This window comes from Coregonus clupeaformis, chromosome 1 (assembly GCF_020615455.1).
Source record: "Coregonus clupeaformis isolate EN_2021a chromosome 1, ASM2061545v1, whole genome shotgun sequence".
In the NCBI taxonomy this organism is placed as follows: Eukaryota; Metazoa; Chordata; class Actinopteri; order Salmoniformes; family Salmonidae; genus Coregonus; species Coregonus clupeaformis.
Window position 1 is genome coordinate 5,966,388 of NC_059192.1, and position 25,170 is coordinate 5,991,557.

The 25,170-nt window shown below is 42.2% G+C and overlaps 1 protein-coding gene across 1 annotated transcript; it reads right to left on the reverse strand.

The window, feature by feature from the left end:
* Positions 1-594: 594 nt before the first annotated feature.
* Positions 595-24,164, reverse strand: LOC121581819 (heparan sulfate glucosamine 3-O-sulfotransferase 6-like). The gene is made up of 3 exons (XM_041897185.2): positions 23,346-24,164; positions 2,503-2,732; positions 595-2,260 (listed from the first exon to the last, which is right to left on the reverse strand). The coding sequence occupies exons 1-3, from the start codon at positions 23,825-23,827 to the stop codon at positions 1,872-1,874; spliced, it is 1,101 nt and encodes a 366-aa protein (XP_041753119.1). The 5' UTR covers positions 23,828-24,164; the 3' UTR covers positions 595-1,871.
* Between the last annotated feature and the right edge of the window lie 1,006 nt (positions 24,165-25,170).

Here is a 25,170-nt window from a genome sequence, read left to right on the forward strand (position 1 = left end):
CTATGTCATCACTCTGTATGTGTCTATGTCATCACTCTGTATGTGTCTATGTCATCACTCTGTCTATGTCATTACTCTGTATGTGTCTATGTCATCACTCTGTATGTGTCTATGTCATCACTCTGTCTATGTCATCACTCTGTATGTGTCTATGTCATCACTCTGTCTATGTCATCACTCTGTATGTGTCTATGTCATCACTCTGTATGTGTCTATGTCATCACTCTGTATGTGTCTATGTCATTACTCTGTATGTGTCTATGTCATCACTCTGTATGTGTCTATGTCATCACTCTGTATGTGTCTATGTCATCACTCTGTATGTGTCTATGTCATCACTCTGTATGTGTCTATGTCATCACTCTGTATGTGTCTATGTCATTACTCTGTCTATGTCATCACTCTGTATGTGTCTATGTCATTACTCTGTATGTGTCTATGTCATCACTCTGTATGTGTCTATGTCATCACTCTGTATGTGTCTATGTCATCACTCTGTATGTGTCTATGTCATTACTCTGTATGTGTCTATGTCATTACTCTGTATGTGTCTATGTCATCACTCTGTATGTGTCTATGTCATTACTCTGTATGTGTCTATGTCATTACTCTGTATGTGTCTATGTCATTACTCTGTATGTAGCCATTTCTGGGTTTATCAAAGATAGGGGGCAATAATGAGAACAACAGGTGGCATCCTTACCTTTTTTTAATAAAAGTGAAATTAGTGCTGTGTTCACATCTCTTCCAAATGAACCATTGTGAACGGCTTTATTAATCATTTCGAGCAATAGTGGACCTAATTGATTCCAAAATGTTAAATAGACCTCAGGAGGAATACCGTCCCATCCAGGTGATTTGCCTTTATTCATGCTATCCAATGCCCCTTTGAGTTCATTGAGAGAGATTTGGGATCCCAGTGAGGTGGCTTCCTCTGTTGAGAGAAGAGTTCTTTATTATTTTAGAAAGGACTTGGTGTGGATTTACAATCGGAGGTGTACAGTTATTTATAAAAGCAGGAGAATCTTTGATTGATTAATTTGGGTTCTGATAGTAATTCCCCTGTTTCAGATTCAATAGTTGCTATATCAGCTAATCATTTATTACTGCGTAGCTTGTTGGCCAGTAAACGACTGGGATGATTACCATGGAAGTAATGGTTGAGTCTTACTCAATGGATGGCAAATTCTGCTCTCTGTCTTATCAATAAATTAAGTTATGTCTTGACTTTGGAAAGAGTAATAGCTACCTGGTCTGAAAAGAGTGTTTGTTGAGAATGCTCTAACAGTTAACAACATTTCCAATTCTGATATCTTCTTTAATTGTGATTTATTCAACCCAGATACAAATGTATTATCTTTAAGAAAAACCTATGGTGGCATACCATAGAATCCTGGGGTCATCAACCTAATTTTTATTGATCATTATGAATGAATTTAGCTCAATTTCAAATTGATCACAGAATGTAGGATTTTGTGGCAATGAAACGTTGAAACGCCATCGTGTGGGTCTTTTAGGAGATTCTGAAATTTGAAGTTGGCAGTAGTAAGCAGAGTGGTCAGACAAGCTCATATGTCGAATTTCTATTTTCTTGATTAAAGAAAATAGAGCTGTAGATAACACTATGAAATCGATTCGTGAGAATGATTTATGCCTGTTTGAGTAGAAAGTGTACTCTTTTGCTTTAGGATTATGTGCTCGCCAGGCATCAACGAGGTTGTAATCAGAGAGCACATACTGTGGATTGTAGTTGGTCTTGTTAGATTTGTCCCGCATGTCCAAAATGGCATTCATGTCTGTCCCTGTGAACCATGCCTGAGTGTCTTTGCTACTCTGGATGCATGTTTCACCTTGGTATCCCTACTGAGTCCTCATTGCCATCCAAAGTTCTGGCCAGTCATCTGGTAGAACCGCTGGTTGTGCGGCCTGTAGAACTCCCTCAGTCTCCGGATCACTTCCGGGTCAATGGAGATGTGTGTCCGGCCTTTAGTCTTTCCCAGGCAGTGGGGCTTGCTGCTGCCCTCCGGTTTCTTCAGGCAGGGGAAACCTTTAGTCTTATTGAAGTAGAAGTGCTTGTCCGTCACAATCCTCTGTAGGCCCAGAAAGTCCTGGACCTTTCCTAGTTCTCCAGCTGGGTCGGAGATGAGGCCCTCCCCACTGACCAGATGGATCTGGGCTCGGGGGAACCAGGCCAGCCAGCGCTCCAGGTGCTGGGCGTACAGTCCAATCCACAGAGGGCTCCACAGAGAGTCTATCTCACCTGGGACCAAGACAAGATACAGTTACTGGTTTTAGACTTAGAATGGAGGACTGAAGACAGGACTGAAGAATAGAGTCTTTGTGTGGGTACTGCATTTGATTAGGGAAAAACTATGTTTTTGTGTCATTCATTCATCAATGAATTAATTCATTCATTCATGCATTCATCCATCCAACCATCCATTAATTCATTCCTTTATTCATAGGCCTATACAAATAAAAATGCATCACTATAATTCTGACCATTGGTGCGGTTCTTGAAGGCGAGGGTCTCGAAGGCGGGGATGTGGGGGGTCTTGGAGATGATCTGGGTGTAGTCAGAGATGGCCCGGGTCACAGGGTCTCGGACCACCACAATCAGTTTCACGTCACGCGACATGGAGTGTACACGTCCCGGGGTCTCCACGGTAACAAAATAACGCGGTGTCTTCTCCACGACGACCTGGCCATCCAAGGCCTTGGGCATCATACTCCTGGGGGATGGGGGAGGGAGAGAAAGGAAAAAAAAGAAAGAAAGAGCGATAGATGCAGTCTGTTTAGTGTTTAAATTGTATAACTTTGAGTATTAAAGCCATCTGTAAATGTAATGACTGGAAGCTCTCATTATACAATACACAGACCTCTATGTACTGGCCATGGGTCTGTTTGGGTATGACAACAACAACAAACATTATTCCTAGATCTATATATGTTGTAGGGTTGTACAGTGGTTGTACAGTGGTTGGAGAGTGGTTGTACAGTGGTTGGAGAGTGGTTGTACAGTGGTTGTACAGTGGTTGGAGAGTGGTTTTACAGTGGTTGTATAGTGGTTGTACAGTGGCCGCACAGTGCCTTCAAGAGTATTCACACCCCTTGACTTTTTTCCACATTTTGTTGCGTTACAGCTTGAATTTAAAATGGATTAAATTGAGATTTTGTGTCACTGGCCTACACACAATACCCCATAATGTCAAAGTGCAATTATGTTTTTCGAAATGTTTACAAATGAATTACAAATGAAAAGTTGAAATGTCTTGAGTCAAAAAGTATTCAACCCCTTTGTTATAGCAAGCCTAAATAAGTTTAGGAGTAAAAATGTGCTTAACAAGTCACATAATAAGTTGGACTATAATCCATTTTTTTAATGACTACCTCATCTCTATACCCCACACAGTGGAGGCTCCTCAGATGAGGAAGGGGAGGACCATCCTCCTTAGTGAATTTCATAAAAAATGTCATTTTTAGAGAAAACTATACTAAATATATTCACGTCACCAAATAATTGATTAAAACACACTATTTTTCAATGAAGGTCTACAGTAGCCTCAGCAGCACTCTGTAGGGTAGCACCATGGTGTAGCCGGAGGACAGCTAACTTCTGTCCTCCTCTGGGTACATTGACTTCAATACAAAACCTAGGAGACTCTTGGTTCTCACCCCCTTCCATAGACTTACACAGTACTTATGACAACTTCCGGAGGATGTTCTCCAACCTATCAGAGCTCTTGTAGCATGAACTGACATGTTGTCCACCCAATCAAAGGATCCGAGAATTAATCTAGTACTGCATAAGCTACAGCTAGCTAGCACTGCAGTGCATAAAATGTGGTGAGTAGTTGACTCAGAGAGAGAAAGACAACAGTTGAATAGTTTTGAACAAATTAATGTATTCCAAAATTAAGGAGAAGTGAGAGAGAGAGAGAGAGAGAGAGAGAGAGAGAGAGAGAGAGAGAGAGAGAGAGAGAGAGAGCTAGCTATATTTTTTTTAGCTACCCAAACACCAGGCTCAAACAGAGAGGGATGCTATGTTAGCTAGCTAAAAAAAAGTCAAGGTAAGCTTTTATTAATTTATTGCCACCGGGGCACGCCGGTGTAACTGCTAAACTGCGTTCTGACTGTACACTGTACTGCATGATTGTAGCGCGTTTACTAACAAGTTAGTTCTAGTAGCGATGTTGACTGTGAGGTGACAACGATATAGGCTGTGCGTAGCGGTTAGAATAATTTTTAAGAGAATAATGTGCAGATATTGTTCAATCCAGGTGTGCAAAGCTCTTAGAGTCTTACCCAGAAAGACTCACAGCTGTAATCGCTGCCAAAGGTGATTCTAACATGTATTGACTCAGGGGTGTGAATACTTACTGTATGTAAATGAGATATTTCTGTATTTCATTTTCAATAAATGTGAAAACATTTCTTAAAACATGTTTTCACTTTGTCATTATGAGGTATTGTTTGTAGATGGGTGAGAGAGAGAAAAAAATCCATTGTAATCCATTTTGAAGTCAAGGGGTATGAATACTTTCTGAAGGCCTTGTACAGGCTACAGCAATCATAGAGGGATACTGAAATGCATGAGCACACGCGCACACACACACACACACACACACACACTCACACACTCACACACTCACACACTCACACACTCACACACACACTCACACAATCATACACACACATAGACAGGGCTATATAAATATCACACCACATCCTATCACTTCGACACTAGCAGATGGTCCTCATTTAGCAGCAATGACTCCTGGGCCCCACCGGACCACATGGAGAACCAGGTACATCAGCAATGACTCCTGGGCCCGACCGGACCACATGGAGACCCAGGTACACCTATCACACACCTCGCTGACCACACCTGTTATTTCCCCGGTTGCTGCGTCATATTTCGCTAATAATTATGGGATCCATTTTTAGGAGACAGTTGGGGATGATGATGATGATGATGATGATGATGATGATGATGATGATGATGATGATGGAGAGATGGAGGGATGGAGGGGGAGAGAGAGGAGAGAGGGGACATAGAGAGGACAGGATTCTTGTGGATGAGGTTTCACTCCCCCACAACATTTGAGCACATGTGAAAGTTGAAATGACAAATGTTAGAATACTTTACTTTAAAAGGCATAATTTATATTAATTAAATTTAAACAGTCATGTTCCGCTGCAGGTTTTGTCTAGTTCCCGCTTTGTTCCAGGGACGTCCCTACAACGTTGTGTCATGGTCCCATGGAGGTTTTTATCTAGTTCCCGCTTTGTTCCAGGGACGTCCCTACAACGTTGTGTCATGGTCCCATGGAGGTTTTTGTCTAGTTCCCGCTTTGTTCCAGGGACGTCCCTAGAACGTTGTGTCATGGTCCCATGGAGGTTTTGTCTAGTTCCCGCTTTGTTCCAGGGACGTCCCTAGAACGTTGTGTCATGGTCCCATGGAGGTTTTGTCTAGTTCCCGCTTTGTTCCAGGGACGTCCCTAGAACGTTGTGTCATGGTCCCATTTAGGTTTTTGTCTAGTTGCGGTGAAAATACAGTACATCTACAACAACATTACTGTATTTCTACAGCTAAATTAAGGTGTTAATTGACTCATTGACTTAATTACTTGGTACTCAACCTCACTTGGGATTTAAACTTACAACCTCTTGGGTGCTAGCTATCTGAAATTCCTGCTGAGCCACCAGGACTAAGAGCAACTTAATGGAGATTGGCATTATAATTATTGCCAAGAATACATTTCAGCACTTTTACTTTTTGTAAAAAATTAATTAAATATATACAACAACTTGAAGGTGCTATCTCTATAAAATGACAGTATGCTGCTGTAGTCTGGTATAAATTACTGTAAAATATTGTATAATTTTGTCCTGTGAACAAAATTGGGACTTCAAAAGGGATTTGAACTCGTAACTTCTTGGTCGCTAGCAACTTGAAACTTCCTGCTACAGTGCAGCTACACCACCAGATCTGTGAGCGTAAAAGAGATACGGCCACAGACTTAATGGCAGGAATCCATTTCTGCACTTAGCTAAAAGATGCCCAGAATCAAGTAAATACAGTGGGGGAAAAAAGTATTTTGTCAGCCACCAATTGTGCAAGTTCTCCCACTTAAAAAGATGAGAGAGGCCTGTAATTTTCATCATAGGTAGAAGAGGATTGGGAGAATGTCATATGGTCAGATGAAACCAAAATAGAACTTCTTGGTAAAAACTCAACTCGTCGTGTTTGGAGGACAAAGAATGCTGAGTTGCATCCAAAGAACACCATACCTACTGTGAAGCATGGGGGTGGAAACATCATGCTTTGGGGCTGTTTTTCTGCAAAGGGACCAGGACGACTGAAAAACAAGGAAAACCTTGTGAAGACTTACAGAAAACGTTTGACCTGTGTCATTGCCAACAAAGGGTAGATAACAAAGTATTGAGATACTTTTGTTATTGACCAAATACTTATTTTCCACCATAATTTGCAAATAAATTCATTAAAAATCCTACAATGTGATTTTTTTAGAAAAAAAATCTCATTTTGTCTGTCATCTTTTTAAGTGGGAGAACATGCACAATTGGTGGCTGACTAAATACTTGTTTTCCCCACTGTAATTGTACAATTATCATCACCAATGTAACATCGACGTTACACTAGCAGTGCTGAAGGACACTTGACGTAGAGTATACAGTAATTATTTGGGGATTTGAACTTGCAACTTCTTGGTTGGGAGTGGATCGATGTTTCTGCAGTGCCACCAGGGTCAGACGTATTGCTTGGGACACATATTAACATATTAAAAATAAGGCTATGGTTAGGGTACAGTGTTGTTGAAATCTCATATGTGAAATATTGCAAAAACACATGGGTTTCACATGATTTCACATTATTCAGCCATGTGCTGTTGTTCTTCTAACCTCGGCCACTCCTCTCACACTCACACACACACACACACACACACACACACACACACACACACACACACACACACACACCCCATGTGCGTGTGTGTGTGTGCCTGGATGCATCCCATGCCTGCCAGTGGAACAGAACCCCATTACCTTATTAGCATTAAGATACCATAACATTATCACAGAGCGTATTCTCTGTATTCTCTCTATTGTTGTCACAGAGACACAGTTCCCCGTGTGTACTGTGTTACAGTAATCATGTCGTCCATTTGCTCTTGATGAAAAGAGAGATTAGCAGGTTTACAACCTCTCGCTTGTTTGTCTTTGAAGATCTTTTGTCTTCCCTCTCTGCATCTCTCTGTGGAGCTCCATACCCCCACTCTCCCGCCGCTCCTAGGCTATGGGGACTAGCCCGAGCAGCCCCTGTGCAGGGCAGCCATAGGTATTGATCCTGGAGGAGTGGGGGGTAAAGTGTGAGAGAGAGGAGGGGGCCTGGGTCTCAGCTGGGCCGAGGGTAGCAGGTGGGGTTTGGGGAAGCCTCTGGAGTCCCATCACCCCCGTGCTGTGTGTGTGTGTGTGTGTGTGTGTGTGTGTGTGTGTGTGTGTGTGTGTGTGTGTGTGTGTGTGTGTGTGTGTGTGTGTGTGTGTGTGTGTGTGTGTGTGTGTGTGTGCTCAACGGAACTGTATGTGTGTCTGTGTGTGTTGGACTGAGCGCCCACTCAACCATTTCCCTGCACTGGGGACCATTAAGGCTCCAGTCCATTGTAGCGTTGCCCTGTCCACTTCCAGCAGACATCCATCATAGCTGGGCCCAGACCCCCCCCTGCCTGCCCTCCTCAACCCCCAAGAGAGAGCCTTAATGAGGGCTAGATCACCCCGGCCGTCTGGGCCTTATGGAGATCAGATCACACTGTACAGTACTGGGATGGCTGGATGGGCCACACCTGGGCTCGATTTAATATAGAGATAGATAAATGTGTGGGAGCACAAACACACACACACACACACACACACACACACACACACACACACACACACACACACACACACAGTAACCAAGACACTCATATATTTCCCCTTTATAACACTATTAATATGCCATAACAGAATTCAGACACCCCTACTCTTAGCCCAGTTTTCACTCTCCCATTCAAAAACCATGCATTCAAAGAATCCACTAGATTCCCTTTCCTGTCGGACATTATCTCATTGAACACACCCCTTCTGAAGATCAGCAGACATTTGCATGGCAATTATATTCCTGTGTAAAAACACAGGCGCACATGTGCAACGTCAAGCCCGGGATCCATGGGTATAAATTGATGCGCTGCTTCTTTTAACGAGTTAATCTGAATTGCAAGTGAACCACAGCCACGTGAGAACATATGACTCTGGAAAGACCACTAATTGGAATCTGTCATTGGAGTCCTGTTTGTGGAAGCCTTTCTTCTCGAGATCTAAACAGAACACCTATCTAAACCTCTGAATGGCTGCCATGTTGAATTATTAGTAAACAACAAATTGATTGTAACACAGTCATCTATACCTGTGATACTGACCATAGGATTTGTAAAGACAGATTCATATACAGTGAGAGAAACACAATTACTATATCAAAAGACAATACATATTTGATGACTGATTAAGAAAATGAGACCCAAACTATACACTCCATTATCTCTAGCTGTAACTCTGAACAAAATAATATATAAACGTAACATGTAAAGTATTAGTCCCATGTTTCATGAGCTGAAGTAAAATAAATGTTCCATACCCACAAAAAGCTTATTTCTCTCCGGTTTTGTGCACAAATGTGTTTACATCCCTGTTAGTGAGCATTTCTCCTTTGCCAAGATAATCCATCCACCTGACAGGTGTGGCATATCAAGAAGCTGATTAAACTGCATGATCATTACACAGGTGCAACTTGTGCTGGGGACAATAAAAGGCCACTCTAAAATGTGAAGTTTTGACACACAACACAATACCACAGATGCTTCATGTTTTGAGGGAGCGTGCAATTTGCATGCTGACTGCAGGAATGTCCACCAAAACTGTTGCCAGAGAATTGAATGTTCATTTCTCTACCGTAATCTGCCTCCAACTTCGTTTTAAAGAATTTGGCAATACGTCCAACTGGCATCACAACTGCAGACCACGTGAAACCACGCCAGCCCAGGAACTCCACATCCGGCTTCTTCACCTCCGCAGGTGAAGAAGCCGGATGTGGAGTTCCTGGGCTGGCGTGGTTTCACGTGGTCTGCAGTTGTGATGCCAGTTGTGATGCATATCTGTATTCCCAGTCATTTTTGTTCAGTGTATATATATATTTACATTGTAGTCATTTAGCATCAATGGATGCCACTGCAACAGGAGAGAATGTTACCCTATGGCCTCACAAGAACACAGAGGCAGCACTGAACAACAAGCCTTCAAGCATGAACCAGCCAGCCTCCAGCCCTGGGAGTATAGAGGAGAGATCCCATAGCATTCCCCTGGGGTCAGGAAAAGGTAAAAAGGTCAGTGGAGATATGTGTGGTTGTGGTAACACTAAGTTTGACCTTTCACCTCTAATCTCTCCTTTTCACCTGCACAGTCACACCATCCTATCCTCAAGATTTTGCATCTCTAATTTGATTAACACACCATTCATCCCCGATAAGACTGAGGGAGAAAGAACCACCATCATCATCATCCTCTATAAGACTGAGGGGGAAAGAACCATCATCTTCATCATCATCATCATCATCATCCTCTATAAGACTGAGGGGGAAAGAACCATCATCATGTGATATAGGAGGTTAATGCACAGCATGGAGAGAGAGAGAGAGAGAGAGAGAGAGAGAGAGAGAGAGAGAGAGAGAGAGAGAGAGAGAGAGAGAGAGAGAGAGAGAGATCCAGTCAGCACTAGTGACTGAAACCTTACCTCTGTTGGTGTGTGAGAGGATTATTTCACTGCAGGATAAGACTTCCTGCTGATTGTAACTGAATCCTGTACTGACCAGAGGTAACACACACGCATACACACACACAGTCTTGCGCAGCTAACCTTGTGGGGACATACAATTCTGTCCCATTCAAAATACTATTTTCCCTAACCCCTAACCCTAAACATAACCCTAACCCGTACCCTTATCCTAACCCTAACCCTAACCATAAACCTAACCCTAGCTCCTAACCCTAACACTAAAACTAACCCTATCTCCTACCCCTAAACCACCTAGAAATAGCATGTGACCTTGTGGGGACCAACAAAATGTCCCCAGTTGGTCAAATTTCTCTTAGAGTACTATTCTAGTTAAACAGGTACACACACACACACACACACACACACACACACACACACACACACACACCACTGAACAGGGCTAACAGCTTTAGCGATCACATCAAGCCAAGGTCAGGCCTTGGGAGGAAAGTAAAGCTATGGATCTGAGACAGTGTCAGGATAAAACCTCAGCCAAGCCCAGTCCTCTTCTAGACACTAGCTCTTCTCTGCCTGCCTGGTTGAGAGTGGCTCCTGTCAGCGACAGAGATCTGAAGTGTCCTTAAAGCAGATGAGAGCATGGTGCACAGACAAAAATGCATTTTTGAAATCTATAAATGCCTGTTTGAAAGCAACAACAAAAAAGCACTGCTTCCTACGGTGGGCACAGCCGGTCTACATACACTGAGATCTTCCTTGAGTTGTACCCAATGATAGATATGCTGATATAATGATATACCCCACTGGTTAATTATGTGGTGTGACTGGGTGCTCGTCATTATCTATGAGGGTAAACTGACCTGGGGTCAGGGGTCAACCTGCCAGGCCTGGCAGTGATGTCAAGTGGCCTGACACTCTCAGAGCCCCATCTGGTCCTGGGGACGGGACAATCTGCTATCACTCTGGGATGTCACTGAGACACACACACACACGCACACACACACGCACACACACACTCAGACACACACTCAGACACACACACACACGCACACACACACACACACACACACACACACTCACACACAATGGAGACGTGGTACACGTGCGTGCGTGCGTGTGCGTGTGTGTGTGTCTGCAAAAGAGGAAGGAACAGAGTGAGGAAGGGGTGTGTGTGCGTCCATGCGTGATTGTATACCCTCATTAGTGACCTCTATCATGTTGGTAAAACACAGAAAACACAGCTCTAACTTTCAATCAATCTCACCTACTGACCCTCTGACAATTAAATCACATTGTCAGAGGTTACAGCATATTGCATCACCAGTGGAAGAAAAAGTACAAAATTGTCATACTTGAGTAAAAGTAACGATATCTTAATAGAAAATGACTCAAGTAAAAGTGAAAGTCACCCAGTAAAATACTACCTGAGTAAAATTATTTTAAAGGGTTTTAAGTGTACTTTAGTACAGTGGTGGAAAACGTAGTAATTTGTCATACTGTAGTAAAAAATAAAAGTAAATGCTAAATATCAAATTCCTTATATTACGCAAACCAGATGGCACAATTTTCGTTTTTTTTATTTTTATTAACAGACAGACGGGCACACTCCAACACCCAGAGATAATTTACAAACGCAGTATTTGTGTTTAGTGAGTCCGCCAGATCAGAGGCAGTAGGGATGACAATGCATTATATTGATAGGTGTGTGAATTGGACCATAATTCTGTCTTGCCTGAACATTAGAAATGCATCGAGTACTTTTGGGTGTCAGGGAAAATGTATGGAGTAAAAAGTACATTATTTTCTTTAAGAATGTAGAGGAGTAAAAGTAAAAGTTGTCAAAAATATAAATAGTAAAGTAAAGTACAGATACTCAAAAAATTATACTTAAGTAGTACTTTTACACCACTGCATCCTAAACCAACCATTTAATTCCACATAACCTAGATGATGAGATTTAAATCCAATGTTTAATCTGTCACGTAGTGAGAGTTTATGTTACATGCACACACATTGTGTGTGTGTGTGTGTGTGTGTGTGTGTGGGTGTGTGTGTGGGACTCTAGGATCAGACTACGGTAACATCTGGCCTCAGCTGCAGAGATGACTGCTCTGTGAGAACTCTTCCAGACATTTTTACATTTTAGTCATTTAGCAGACGCTCTTATCCAGAGTGACTTACGATTAGTGAGCGCACACATTTTTCATACTGGCCCCCGTGGGAATCGAACCCACAACCCTGGCGTTGCAAGCGCCATGCTCTACCAACTGAGCTACAGGAGGGCCATATACAGACCCTCCATATAAACACACACACACACACACACACACACACACACACACACACACACACACACACACACACACACACACACACACACACACACACACACACACACACACACACACACACACACACACACACTAGCATGGCCAGATGGCAGTGTTTCTCTCTCTCTGCCAGACCTCTACGTACTGGCCATGGGTCTGTTTGGGTATGACAACAACAACAAACATTATTCCTAGATCTATATATGTTGTAGGTTGTACAGTGGTTGTACAGTGGTTTTACAGTGGTTGTATAGTGGTTGGAGAGTGGTTTTACAGTGGCTGTATAGTGGTTGTACAGTGGTTGTACAGTGGTTTTACAGTGGTTGTACAGTGGTTTTACAGTGGTTGTATAGTGGTTGTACAGTGGTTGCACAGTGGTTTTACAGTGGTTGTACAGTGGTTTTACAGTGGTTGTACAGTGGTTGTACAGTGGTTTTACAGTGGTTGTATAGTGGTTGTACAGTGGTTGCACAGTGGTTGTACAGTGGTTTTACAGTGGTTGTACAGTGGTTGTACAGTGGTTTTACAGTGGTTGTATAGTGGTTGTACAGTGGTTGCACAGTGGTTGTACAGTGGTTTTACAGTGGTTGTACAGTGGTTTTACAGTGGTTGTACAGTGGTTTTACAGTGGTTGTATAGTGGTTGTACAGTGGTTTTACAGTGGTTGTACAGTGGTTTTACAGTGGTTGTATAGTGGTTGTACAGTGGTTGCACAGTGGTTGTACAGTGGCTGTACAGTGGTTGTACAGTCTCATTTACATAAGTATTGACACCCCTGAGTCACTAATTTGTGGAAGCACCTTTGGCAACAATTATAGATGCGAGTCTTTCTGGGTAAGTCTCTAAGAGCTTTCCACACCTGGATTGTGCAACATTTGCCCATTATTATTTTCAAAATTCTTCAAGCTCTGTCAAATTGGTTGTTGATCATTGCTAGGCAACCATTTTCAGCATACCCATAACATGATGCTGCCACCACTATGCTTGAAAATATGGAGAGTGGCACTCAGTACTGTGATGTATTCCCTCCTCTCCGGCAACTGAGTTAGGAAGGACGCCTTTATCTATGTAATGACTGGGTGCATTGATACACCATCCAAAGTGTCATTAAAAACTTCACCATGCTCAAAGGGATATTCAATGTTTGCTTTATGTATTTGTACCTACATTTGAAGTCGGAAGTTTACATACACTTAGGTTGGAGTCATTAAAACTTGTTTTTCAACCACTCCACAAATGTCTTGTTTACAAACTATCGTTTTAGCAAGTCGGTTAAGACATCTACTTTGTGCATGACACAAGTAATTTTTCCAACAATTATTTCAGTTGTAATTCACTGTATCACAATTCCAGTGGGTCAGAAGTTTACATACACTAAGTTGACTGTGCCTTTAAACAGCTTGGAAGATTCCAGAAAATGATGTCATGGCTTTAGAAGCTTCTGATAGGCTAATTGACATCATTTGAGTCAATTGGAGGTGTACCTGTGGATGTATTTCAAGGCCTACCATCAAACTCAGTGCCTCTTTGCTTGATATCATGGAAAAATCAAAAGAAATCAGCCAAGACCTCAGAAAAAAAGATTTTAGACCTCCACAAGTCTGGTTCATCCTTCGGAGCAATTTCCAAATGCCTGAAGGTACCTCGTTCAACTGTACAAACAATTGTATGCAAGTATAAACACCATGGGACCACGCAGCTGTCATACCGCTCAGGAAGGAGACGTGTTCTGTCTCCTAGAGATGAGCGTACTTTGGTGCGAAAAGTGCAAATTAATCCCAGAACAACAGCAAAGGACCTTGTGAAGATGCTGGAGGAAACAGGTACAAAAGTATCTATATCCACAGTAAAACAAATCCTATATCGACATAACCTGAAAGGCCGCTCAGCAAGGAAGAAGCCACTGCTCCAAAACCGCCATAAAAAAAGTCAGACTACAGTTTGCAACTGCACATGGGGACACATATCGTACTTTTTGGAGAAATGTCCTCTGGTCTGATGAAACAAAAATAGAACTGTTTGGCCATAATGACCATTGTTATGTTTGGAGGAAAAAGGGGACGCTTGCAAGCCGAAGAACACCATCCCAACCGTGAAGCACGGGGGTGGCAGCATCATGCTGTGGGGGTGCTTTGCTGCAGAAGGGACTGGCGCACTTCACAAAATAGATGGCATCATGAGGAAGAAGAATTATGTGGATATATTGAAGCAACATCTCAAGACAAGTTAAAGCTTGGTCGCAAATGGGTCTTCCAAATGGACAATGACCCCAAGCATACTTCCAAAGTTGTGGAAAAATGGCTTAAGGACAACAAAGTCAAGGGATTGGAGTGGCCATCACAAAGCCCTGACCTCAATCCTATAGAAAATGTATGGGCAGAACTGAAAAAGCGTGTGCGAGCAAGGAGGCCTACAAACCTGACTCAGTTACACCAGCTCTGTCAGGAGGAATGGGCCAAAATTCACCCAACTTATTGTGGGAAGCTTGTGGAAGGCTACCCGAAATGTTTGACCAAAGTTAAACAATTTAAAGGCAATGCTACCGCATACTAATTGAGTGTATGTAAACTTCTGACCCACTGGGAATGTGATGAAAGAAATAAAAGCTGAAATAAATCACTCTCTCTACTATTATTCTGACATTTCACATTATTAAAATAAAGTGGTGATCCTAACTGACCTAAGACAGGGAATTTTTACTAGGATTAAATGTCAGGAATTGTGAAAAACTGAGTTTAAATATATTTGGCTAAGGTTTATGTAAACTTCCGACTTCAACTGTATCTACCAATGGGTTCCTTTTTTGCGAGGCATTGGAAAACCTCCCTGGTCTTCGTGGTTGAATCTGTGTTTAAAATTCACTGCTCGACTGAGGGACCTTACAGATAATTGTATGTGTGGGGTACAGAGATGAGGTAGTCATTCAAAAATCATCTTAAACACTATTATTGCACACGGAGTGAGTCCATGCATTTTATTTTATTTTATTTATTAGGATCCCCATTAGCCGACTGTAATGCGACAGCTAGTCGACATATAACGAAAAATATATTACAGACAAAATACTTTACAATTTACGTTTAAAAATATTAACATGTAGTGTGTGTGTGTGTGTGCGCATCTATCAGTTACACATACATGTCAGTACATACACACAACAAGTAGGTCACATGGGGGAAGGGCGTTGTGCCGTGAGGTGTTGCTTTATTTGTTTTTTGTAAACAGGTTTGCTGTTCACTTCCGATATATAAGATGGAAGGGAGTTCCATGCACTCCTGGCTCTGTATAATACTGTACATTTCCTTGAATTTCAAATCAAATCAAATTTTATTGGCCACATGCGCCGAATACAACAGGTGCAGACATTACAGTGAAAATGCTTACTTACAGCCCTTAACCAACAGTGCATTTATTTTTAACAAAAAAGTAAAAATTAAAACAACAACAAAAAAAGTGTTGAGAAAAAAAGAGCAGAAGTAAAATAAAATAACAGTAGGGAGGCTATATATACAGGGGGGTACCGGTGCAGAGTCAATGTGCGGGGGCACCGGCTAGTTGAGGTAGTTGAAGTAATATGTACATGTGGGTAGGGTTAAAGAGACTATGCATAAATAATTAACAGAGTAGCAGCAGCGTAAACGGATGGGGTAGGGGGGCAGTGCAAATAGTCCGGGTAGCCATGATTAGCTGTTCAGGAGTCTTATGGCTTGGGGGTAGAAGCTGTTGAGAAGTATTTTGGACCTAGACTTGGCACTCCGGTACCGCTTGCCGTGCGGTAGCAGAGAGAACAGTCTATGACTAGGGTGGCTGGAGTCTTTGACAATTTTGAGGGCCTTCCTCTGACACCGCCTGGTATAGAGGTCCTGGATGGCAGGAAGATTGGCCCCAGTGATGTACTGGGCCGTACGCACTACCCTCGTAGTGCCTTGCGGTCTGAGGCCAAGCAGTTGCCATACCAGGCGGTGATGCAACCAGTCAGGATGCTCTCAATGGTGCAGCTGTATAATTTTTTGAGGATCTGAGAACCCATGCCAAATCTTTTCAGTCTCCTGAGGGGGAATAGGCTTTGTCATGCCCTCTTCACGACTGTCTTGGTGTGTTTGGACCATGATAGTTTGTTGGTGATGTGGACACCAAGGAACTTGAAGCTCTCAACCTGTTCCACTACAGCCCCGTCGATGAGAATGGGGGCGTGCTCAGTCCTCTTTTTTTTCCTGTAGTCCACAATCATCTCCTTTGTCTTGGTCACGTTGAGGGAGAGGTTGTTATCCTGGCACCACACGGCCAGGTCTCTGACCTCCTCCCTATAGGCTGTCTCATCGTTGTCGGTGATCAGGCCTACCACTGTTGTGTCGTCGGCAAACTTAATGATGGTGTTGGAGTCGTGCCTGGCCATGCAGTCATGTAAACAGGGAGTACAGGAGGGGACTGAGCACGCACCCCTGAGGGGCCCCCGTGTTGAGGATCAGTGTGGCAGATGTGTTGTTACCTACCCTTACCACCTGGGGGCAGCCCGTCAGGAAGTCCAGGATCCAGTTGCAGAGGGAGGTGTTTAGTCCCAGGATCCTTAGCTTAGTGATGAGCTTTGAGGGCACTATGGTGTTGAATGCTGAGCTGTAGTCAATGAATAGCATTCTCATGTAGGTGTTCCTCTTGTCCAGGTGGGAAAAGGCAGTGTGGAGTGCAATAGAGATTGCATCATCTGTTGGGGCGGTATGCAAATTGGAGTGGGTCTAGGGTTTCTGGGATAATGCTGTTGATGTGAGCCATGACCAGCCTTTCAAAGCACTTCATGGCTACAGACGTCAGTGCTACGGGTCGGTAGTCATTTAGGCAGGTTATCTTAGAGTCCTTGGGCACGGGGACTATGGTGGTCTGCTTGAAACATGTTGGTATTACAGACTCAGTCAGGAAATGTTGAAAATGTCAGTGAAGACACTTGCCAGTTGGTCAGCACATGCTCGGAGTACACGTCCTGGTAATCCGTCTGGCCCTGCGGCCTTGTGAATGTTGACCTGAATGTGAATTTGTTCTGGACCTGGGGATTGTGAAAAGACCCTGGTGGCATGTCTGGAGGGGTAAGTGTGTGTGTCAGTGCTGTGTGTAAGTTGACTATGCAAACAATTTGCCATTTCTAACACATTAATGTTTCTTAGAAAAACAAGCGATGCAGTCAGTCTTTCCTCAACTCTTAGCCAAGAGAGACTGGCATGCATAGTATTTATATTAGCCCTCTGATTACAATGAAGAGCAAGATGTGCCGCTCTGTTCTGGACCAGCTGCAGCTTAACTAGGTCTTTCTTTGCAGCACTTCACCAAATGACTGGACAATAATCAAGATAAGATAAAACTAGAGCCTGCAGGACTTTTTTTGTGGAGTGTGATGTCAAAAAAGCAGAGGATCTCTTTATTACGGACAGACCTCTCCCCATCTTTACAACCATTGAATCTACATGTTTTAACCATGACAGTTTACAATCTAAGGTAACACCAAGTAATTTAGTCTCCTAAACTTGTTCAAGAGCCACACCATTCATTATCAAATTCAGCTGAGGTCTAGAACGTAGGGAATGATTTGTACCAAATACAATGCTGTTAGTTTTAGAGATATTCAGAACCAGTTTATTACTGGCCAAACATTCCAAAACAGACTGCTACTCTTTGTTTAGGGTTTCAGTGAATTCATTAGCTGTGGTTGCTGATGCGTATATGATTGAATAATCAGCAAACATAGACACATATGCTTTGTTTAATGTCAGTGGCAGGTCATTGGTAAAAATAGAAAAGAGTAGAGGGCCTAGAGAGCTGCCCTGCAGTACACCAAACTTTACATGTTTGACATTAGAGGCTTCCATTAAAGAAAACCCTCTGGGTTCTATTAGATAGATAGCTCTGAATCGATGATACAGCAGAGGTTGAAAAGCCATAACACATACGTTTTCTCAACAACAGGTTATGGTCAATAATATCAAAGGCCGCACTGAAACCTAACAGTACAGCTCCCACATTCTTCTTATTATCAATTTATTTCAACCAATCATCAGTCATTTGTGCCAGTGCAGTACATGTTGAGTGCCCTTCTCTATAAGCATGCTGAAAGTCTGTTGTTACTTTGTTTACAGAGAAATAACATTGTATTTGGTTCAACACCATTTTTCCCAACAGTTTGCTAAGAGCTGGCAGCAAGCTTATAGATCTGCTGTTAGAACCAATGAAGGCCACTTTACCACTCTTGGGTAGCGGAATTACTTTGGCTTCCCTCCAGGCCTGAGGACAAATACTTTCCTCTAGGCTCAGATTAAAGATATGACAGATAGAAGTGGCTATAGAGTCATCTACCATCCTCAGTAGCTTTCCATCTAAGTTGTCGATGCCAGGAGGTTTGTCATTATTGATCGTTAACAATATTTTTCCACCTCTCCCACACTAACTTTACAAAATTCAAACTTGCAATGCTTTTCTTTCATTATTAGTTTTTGTTATGCATGAGTACGATGGCTCACTGTTCGTTGTTGGCATTTCCTGCCTAAGTTTGCCCACTTTGCCAATTAAGTAATCATTAAAGTAATTGGCAACATCAAATGGTTTTGTGATGAATAAGCCATCTGATTCAATGAAAGTTGAATTTGTGTTTCTGCCCATAATTTCATTTAAAGTACTCCAAAGTTTTTTTCCATCTTTCTTTATATCATTGATCTTGGCTTCATAATACAGTTTCTTCTTCTTTTTGTTGAGTTTAGTCACATAATTCTCAATTTGCAGTAAATTAGCCAGTCAGATGTGCAGCCAGACCTATTAGCCACTCCTTTTGCCCCAAATCTACAGTTTTTCAATTCCTCATCAATCCATGGAGCCTTAACAGTTCTAAAAGTTAGTTTCTTAACAGGTGCATGTTTATCCGTAATTGGAAGAAGCAATTTCATAAACTAATCAAGTGCAGCATCTGGATGCTCCTTATTAATCACATCAGAACAACAAATATTTTTAACATCATCCACATAAGAGTCACAGCAAAATATTTTGTATGATCTCTTATACTTATGCTCCCCCAAATTGTAAAGTGGTTATCCCACTGCTATAGGGTGACGCACCAATTAGTCGCTCTGGCTAAGAGCGTCTGCTAAATGACGGTGCCCTTGAGCAAGGCACTTTAACCCTAATTGCTCCTGTAAGTCGCTCTGGATAAGAGCCTCTACTATTTTAGTCCCAGCTTTTGGAACTTTGGCTTTCCTGGATATAGCCACTACATTGTGATCACTGCATCCAATGGGTACAGATACAGCTTTAGAACAAAGTTCTACAGTATTAGTAAAAATGTGATCGATACATGTGGATGATCTTGTTCCTGTAGTGTTTGTAAACACCCTGGTAGGTAGATCAATAACCTGAACCAGATTACAGGCTCTGGTTACAGTGAGAAGCTTGATGAAAACCAGTAAATATTCAGGTCCGCAAGAAAGTAGACCTCTCTGTTTACATCACATACACTATCAAGCATTTCACACATATTATTTAGATACTGATTATTAACACTTGGTGGCCTATGGCAACACCCCAAAAGAAAAGGCTTTAGATGAGGTAGGTGAACCTGCAACCACAACACTTCAACAACACTTGACATAAGATCTTCTCTAAGCATTACAGGGATATGGCTCTGAATATATACAGCAACAACTCCCCCATAAGCATTGCTGTCTCTTCTATAGACGTTATATCCTTGTATTGCTGCTGTATTAACACATTAATTATCTTAGTGGGTCTCAGAAATGGCAAATTTATGAATATTATCTGATGTTAGAAAGTTAATGATTTCATAAACCTTATCTCTAAGGCTACATATATTAATATAGGCTATTTTCAGCCCTTTCCTGGGTAGCTTATCAGAGATAGATATAATATGGAAAAGAGCAAACAAAGCAAGATAAAATAATATACACTAGTTTTAGAACACCTACTCATTCAAGGGTTTTTCTTTATTTTTACTATTTTCTACATTGTAGAATAATAGTGAAGACATCAAAACTATGAAATAACACATATGGAATCATGTAGTAATCAAAAAAGTGTTAAACAAATCAAACTATATTAAATATTTGAGATTCTTCAAATAGCCACCATTTGCCTTGATGACAGCTTTGCACAATCTTGGCATTCTCTCATCCAGCTTCACCTGGAATGCTTTTCCAACAGTCTTGAAGGAGTTCCCACATATGCTGAGCACTTGTTGGCTGCTTTTCCTTCACTCTGCGGTCCGACTCATCCCAAACCGGAGGCCAGGTCATCTGATGCAGAACTCCATCACTCTCCTTCTTGGTAAAATAGCCCTTACACAGCCTGGAGGTGTGTTGGGTCATTGTCCTGTTGAAAAACAAATGATAGTCCCACTAAGCCCAAACCAGATGGGATGGCATATCGCTGCAGATGCTGTGGTAGGCATGCTGGTTAAGTGTGCCTTGAATTCTAAATAAATCACAGACATTGTCACCAACAATGCACCCCCACACCATAACACATCCTCCTCCATGCTTTACGGTGGGAAACACACATGCGGAGATCATCCGTTCACCCACACTGCGTCTCACAAAGACACGGCGGTTGGAACCAAAAATCTCAAATTTTGACTCCAGACCAAAGGACACATTTCCACCGGTCTAATGTCCATTGCTCGTGTTTCTTGGCCCAAGCAAGTCTCTTCTTATTATTGGTGTCCTTTAGTAGTGGTTTCTTTGCAGCAATTCGACCAGGAAGGCCTGATTCACACAGTCTCCTCTGAACGGTTGATGTTGAGATGTGTCTGTTAATTGAACTCAGTGAAGCATTTATTTGGGCTGCAATTTCTGAGGCTGGTAACTCTAATTAACTTATCCTCTGCATCAGAGGTAACTCTGGGTCTTCCATTCCTGTGGCAGTCCTCATGAGAGCCAGTTTCATCATAGCGCTTGATGGTTTTTGCGACTACACTTGAAGAAACTTTCAAAGTTCTTGAAATGTTCCGTATTGACTGACCTTCATGTCTTGTAGTGATGGACTGTCGTTTCTCTTTGCTTATTTGAGCTGTTCTTGCCATAATATGGGCTTTTACCAAATTGGGCTATCTTCTGTATACCACCCCTACCTTGTCACAACACAGCTGATTGGCTCAAACTCATTAAGAAGGAAAGAAATTCCACAAATTAACTTTTAAGAATGCACACCTGTTAATTGAAATGCATTCCAGGTGACTACCTCATGAAGCTGGTTGAGAGAATGCCAAGAGTGTGCAAAGCTGTCATCAAGGCAAAGGGTGGCTATTTGAAGAATCTCAAATATAAATCTATTTTGATTTGTTTAACACTTTTTTGGTTACTACATGATTCCATATGTGTCATTTCATAGTTTTGATGTCTTCACTATTATTCTACAATGTAGAAAATAGTAAAAAATTAAGAAAAACGCTTGAATGAGTAGGTGTTCTAAAACTCTTGACCGGTAGTGTACGTTCAGCAATCCATTAATCAGTTGGTGTGTGTAAGTGTGTGTGCTGCGGGGTTGAAGCTACGAACCCACAGGCTTGGCTCTCTAATCCCTTCCAGGCTTCTGGGAGGGAGGGTGGAGCTTTCTGGCAGCTTTCATGGCTGGGATAAGTTCTTTCCTCTTCTTGCACGCAGCTTCAGGATAGTCCTTGTTGAGGAAGATACACGTTCCTCTGAAGTTCTTGGCTCTTTCCAGAACAGCTACCTTGAACCTCAGGAACTTGACCACTATCGGCCTGGGCCTGTCACCTGGGCTGGTGGTGGTGGGTTTTCCAGTCCTGTGGGCGCGCTCCACCTCAATTTTTCCTGTGGTCCATCTTCAGTTTCTCCAAGATAATTTCCATCACTTTGTCCTCAGACTCCGTCCAGGTTTCATGTGGCGATTGTGCAATTCCGTACACAACCATGTTGTTACGCCATGATTGTCCCTCGAGATAATCTGATATCCCTGTCATTGTTATCATGGATTCACACACAGAATTGCTGTCCTCTCTCAATGACTTACAGATTGCTGTCATCTTGCCGTTCTCCTGTTTCACCTCATCGAGATTACACTGGGAGAACTGCAAACTGTTCTTCAGGTCCTGGATCCTATTCATAGGTCTGGTCAGGTCATCCATTATTTTATTAGTTGACTTAGTTGACTCCACCAGTATTTGGAAAAAAACACTTTGTGCATTTTCTTGTTGTTGTAACATCTGCTTGTAGAACTCTTTTTGTTTGTTTAAAATATATTTTACCTGTGATAGAGAGACACCACTGTCCTCAACGGTACTCCCGCTGGCTTTGGTCTTTGTCATGGTAACAACGTAGGTCACTCTGTTATTCCTCGCAGTTACAGACAGGACAGGTCACAGGGAAGATTGGAAACAACAACAACGAACAGCAGGGATCTAGACAGCCACAAGCCCAGGACAATCCGCGGTCCCAGCCGCAATGGCTAATCACGTTGCGGGCTGCGTTCAAGTCCTCAAGAAAACACTGATAGCTTAATAGGCAGCTAGCTAGCAGCTAGGCTGAGTTGTTAAGCACATTATTACTCATAAACTGATTTTGGCTTGCCATAACAAAGGGGTTGAATACTTACTGACAAAAAAAACAAACATCATTCCACTTTGACATTATGGGGTATTGTGTGTAGGCCAGTGACACAAAATCTCTATTTCATCCATTTTCAATTCAGGCTAAGACAACAACATGTGGAAAACGTCAAGAGGTGTGAATACTTTCTGTAGGCACTGTATATGCAAATCGTTCTCTAAAATTAATTACCAATCAATTCCACCATGCATGGCATCAAATGTTATAAAGCAACAAACAACAACCTTCTGATTTACAGGTGAAGCTGCACTGAGGCAAAAACATGTATATGGAGTTAAATGTACTGAAATGCACTCAAACAAAATTCATTGGACATCAACTCCCTTTCTAAAAAACGGACACATCCACATGATATGTGGTTTCCACTAGATAGCACAGCCACAAAGTCAAAATGTGCTATATGGTAAGAATTCATGAAATCAAAAAAAGTGCGTTTTGGTTTTAATTTAAGGCTAAGGTTAGGTTTAAAATCACATTTTAAGAAGATAAATTGTAGAATTGGGCGGGGTTTATGACTATGTGGCTGTGGTAACTAATGACAACCATGATATGTACCTGTACCAGTCCAAGCCTCGTGCGTAATGCCGGTCAAAGAAGTGCGGCTCAGAGCCCAGCGCGCGGATGTCCGGGTGCAGCCTGAGAAACTCCAAAAGAGCCCTCGTGCCACCCTTCTTCACCCCTATAATGAGAGCTTGGGGTAACCGCCGTGTCGCCTTCCAATCTTTATCCGAGTTATTAGTCTCCAAAAACGGTATTATTGTGCTCCCCTCCCCGGCTCCTGGGTATCCATCTTCATCCTGTACCATTACAAAGTCCTTATACAACTTCCCGTTTATGTCATGATACCATCCCGATAAGATAAACTCACTGGCGGGTCTGTGGGAGATGGAGTTTTCACTTATGTCCGACTCGCAGCATCCCGCGAGGAAGTAGAAGAGAGCGACACAGATGATTCCCAGAGAGAGCATGATTAGAAGTTTTTGGAGGACTCTCCTGATGTCCCTGTCCGTTGGGTTGCTGTGGTGAAAAGCTGCCATCGCCTTCCCTCAGAGCCCCATCCGAGGAGGACCATTCTACTGCAAGCTCAGCTCACATAACTTCCTTCACCTCTGTGAAGGCCTTCTGAGAGCAGCTCAGAGAAAATAAAGGCTCCATAGTGCCGCTGCGTGAATTCCACAAAATTGCCAACAAAGTCCCCGGCGTGCCCACGTCCCATCTTTCCCTTTCGCGGTTCATTCTGCGCGCCTGAAATCCATCGAATTGGCTGCTATTCCCAACGTGAAGAGTCCCCAGCGTAGCTCAGTCACCCAATCAAGGGATCAATTCCTGTGTTCTGTCCAAATATCCACCCCACCGGCATGGAGTATAGCCTACAGCTTTTAATATCGGCGGCGCAGTGATCCTTCTCCCTGGGATTACCCACTGTCGCCCTCCATGCGTCTCCAGGGACTGCGCGTCATGGGGTCGTCTCTCTCTCCCCCCTCTTTGATTGTTTAATTCCAACGGATTTCATTGGAAAAGCCGAGATTAATTCGATGCGCGTGCACGCGGAGGAGAAGAGAGAGAGAGCAGTTATGGTGCGCATATCCGACAGATCATGACCCTTTTGAATGTAATAAGTCATCATTTATCCAATGATTGTTTTTGTTGGCGTTTAGAGTTTTATGTAGGCCTATTCTCCATTTTCTTCACAGCCAGTTGTGCAATATATTGTCATAGTCTATAAAGTTAACTCAATTGTCACTTTAGAGAGCCATTTCATTATTTCAACTTGCAGCCAACTACACTGTACATTTTTTTACTAAAATACTTATAGTAAATTGAACTCAAAGTCAAGGGTAAGTCATTATTACTTAAAATGTTTATGTGGTACTGACTCAGAACTAAATGAGAAGTCACATCAACTAAATTTTTTGTAAGTTATGATAACAAAGGATTGTAAAATGTTATATATATATATATATATCTGTGTTTTTGCATTGAGTAATTTGTTGAATTAATCTCATACTACATAAAGATAAATATCATACATTTTTGTAAACTAATCCAATCGTTTATATAGATGTTTTGCACCCTTTACTGAAATGGTTGTTCCCGTTTAAATGGCTTAGGTCAGCGGTTCCCAAACTAGGGGTTGCGACAACATGAAAATGTGGTCGTGGGAGAATTTCCAAAATCCTGAAGAAAAAAATATACAGTACATTATAATATCATCTTTGTATCTCAAAATCATTGCCACACTGTAAACCCTAATAAGTTCACATAACTCAAAAATTATTTTGTAACAGATTACACAAAAATATTTTAGTGATGTTTTTAAATGTTTTAAGTTTACATAAAATAAAAATTACATTTACAGTTGCCTTAAATTATCTCACTG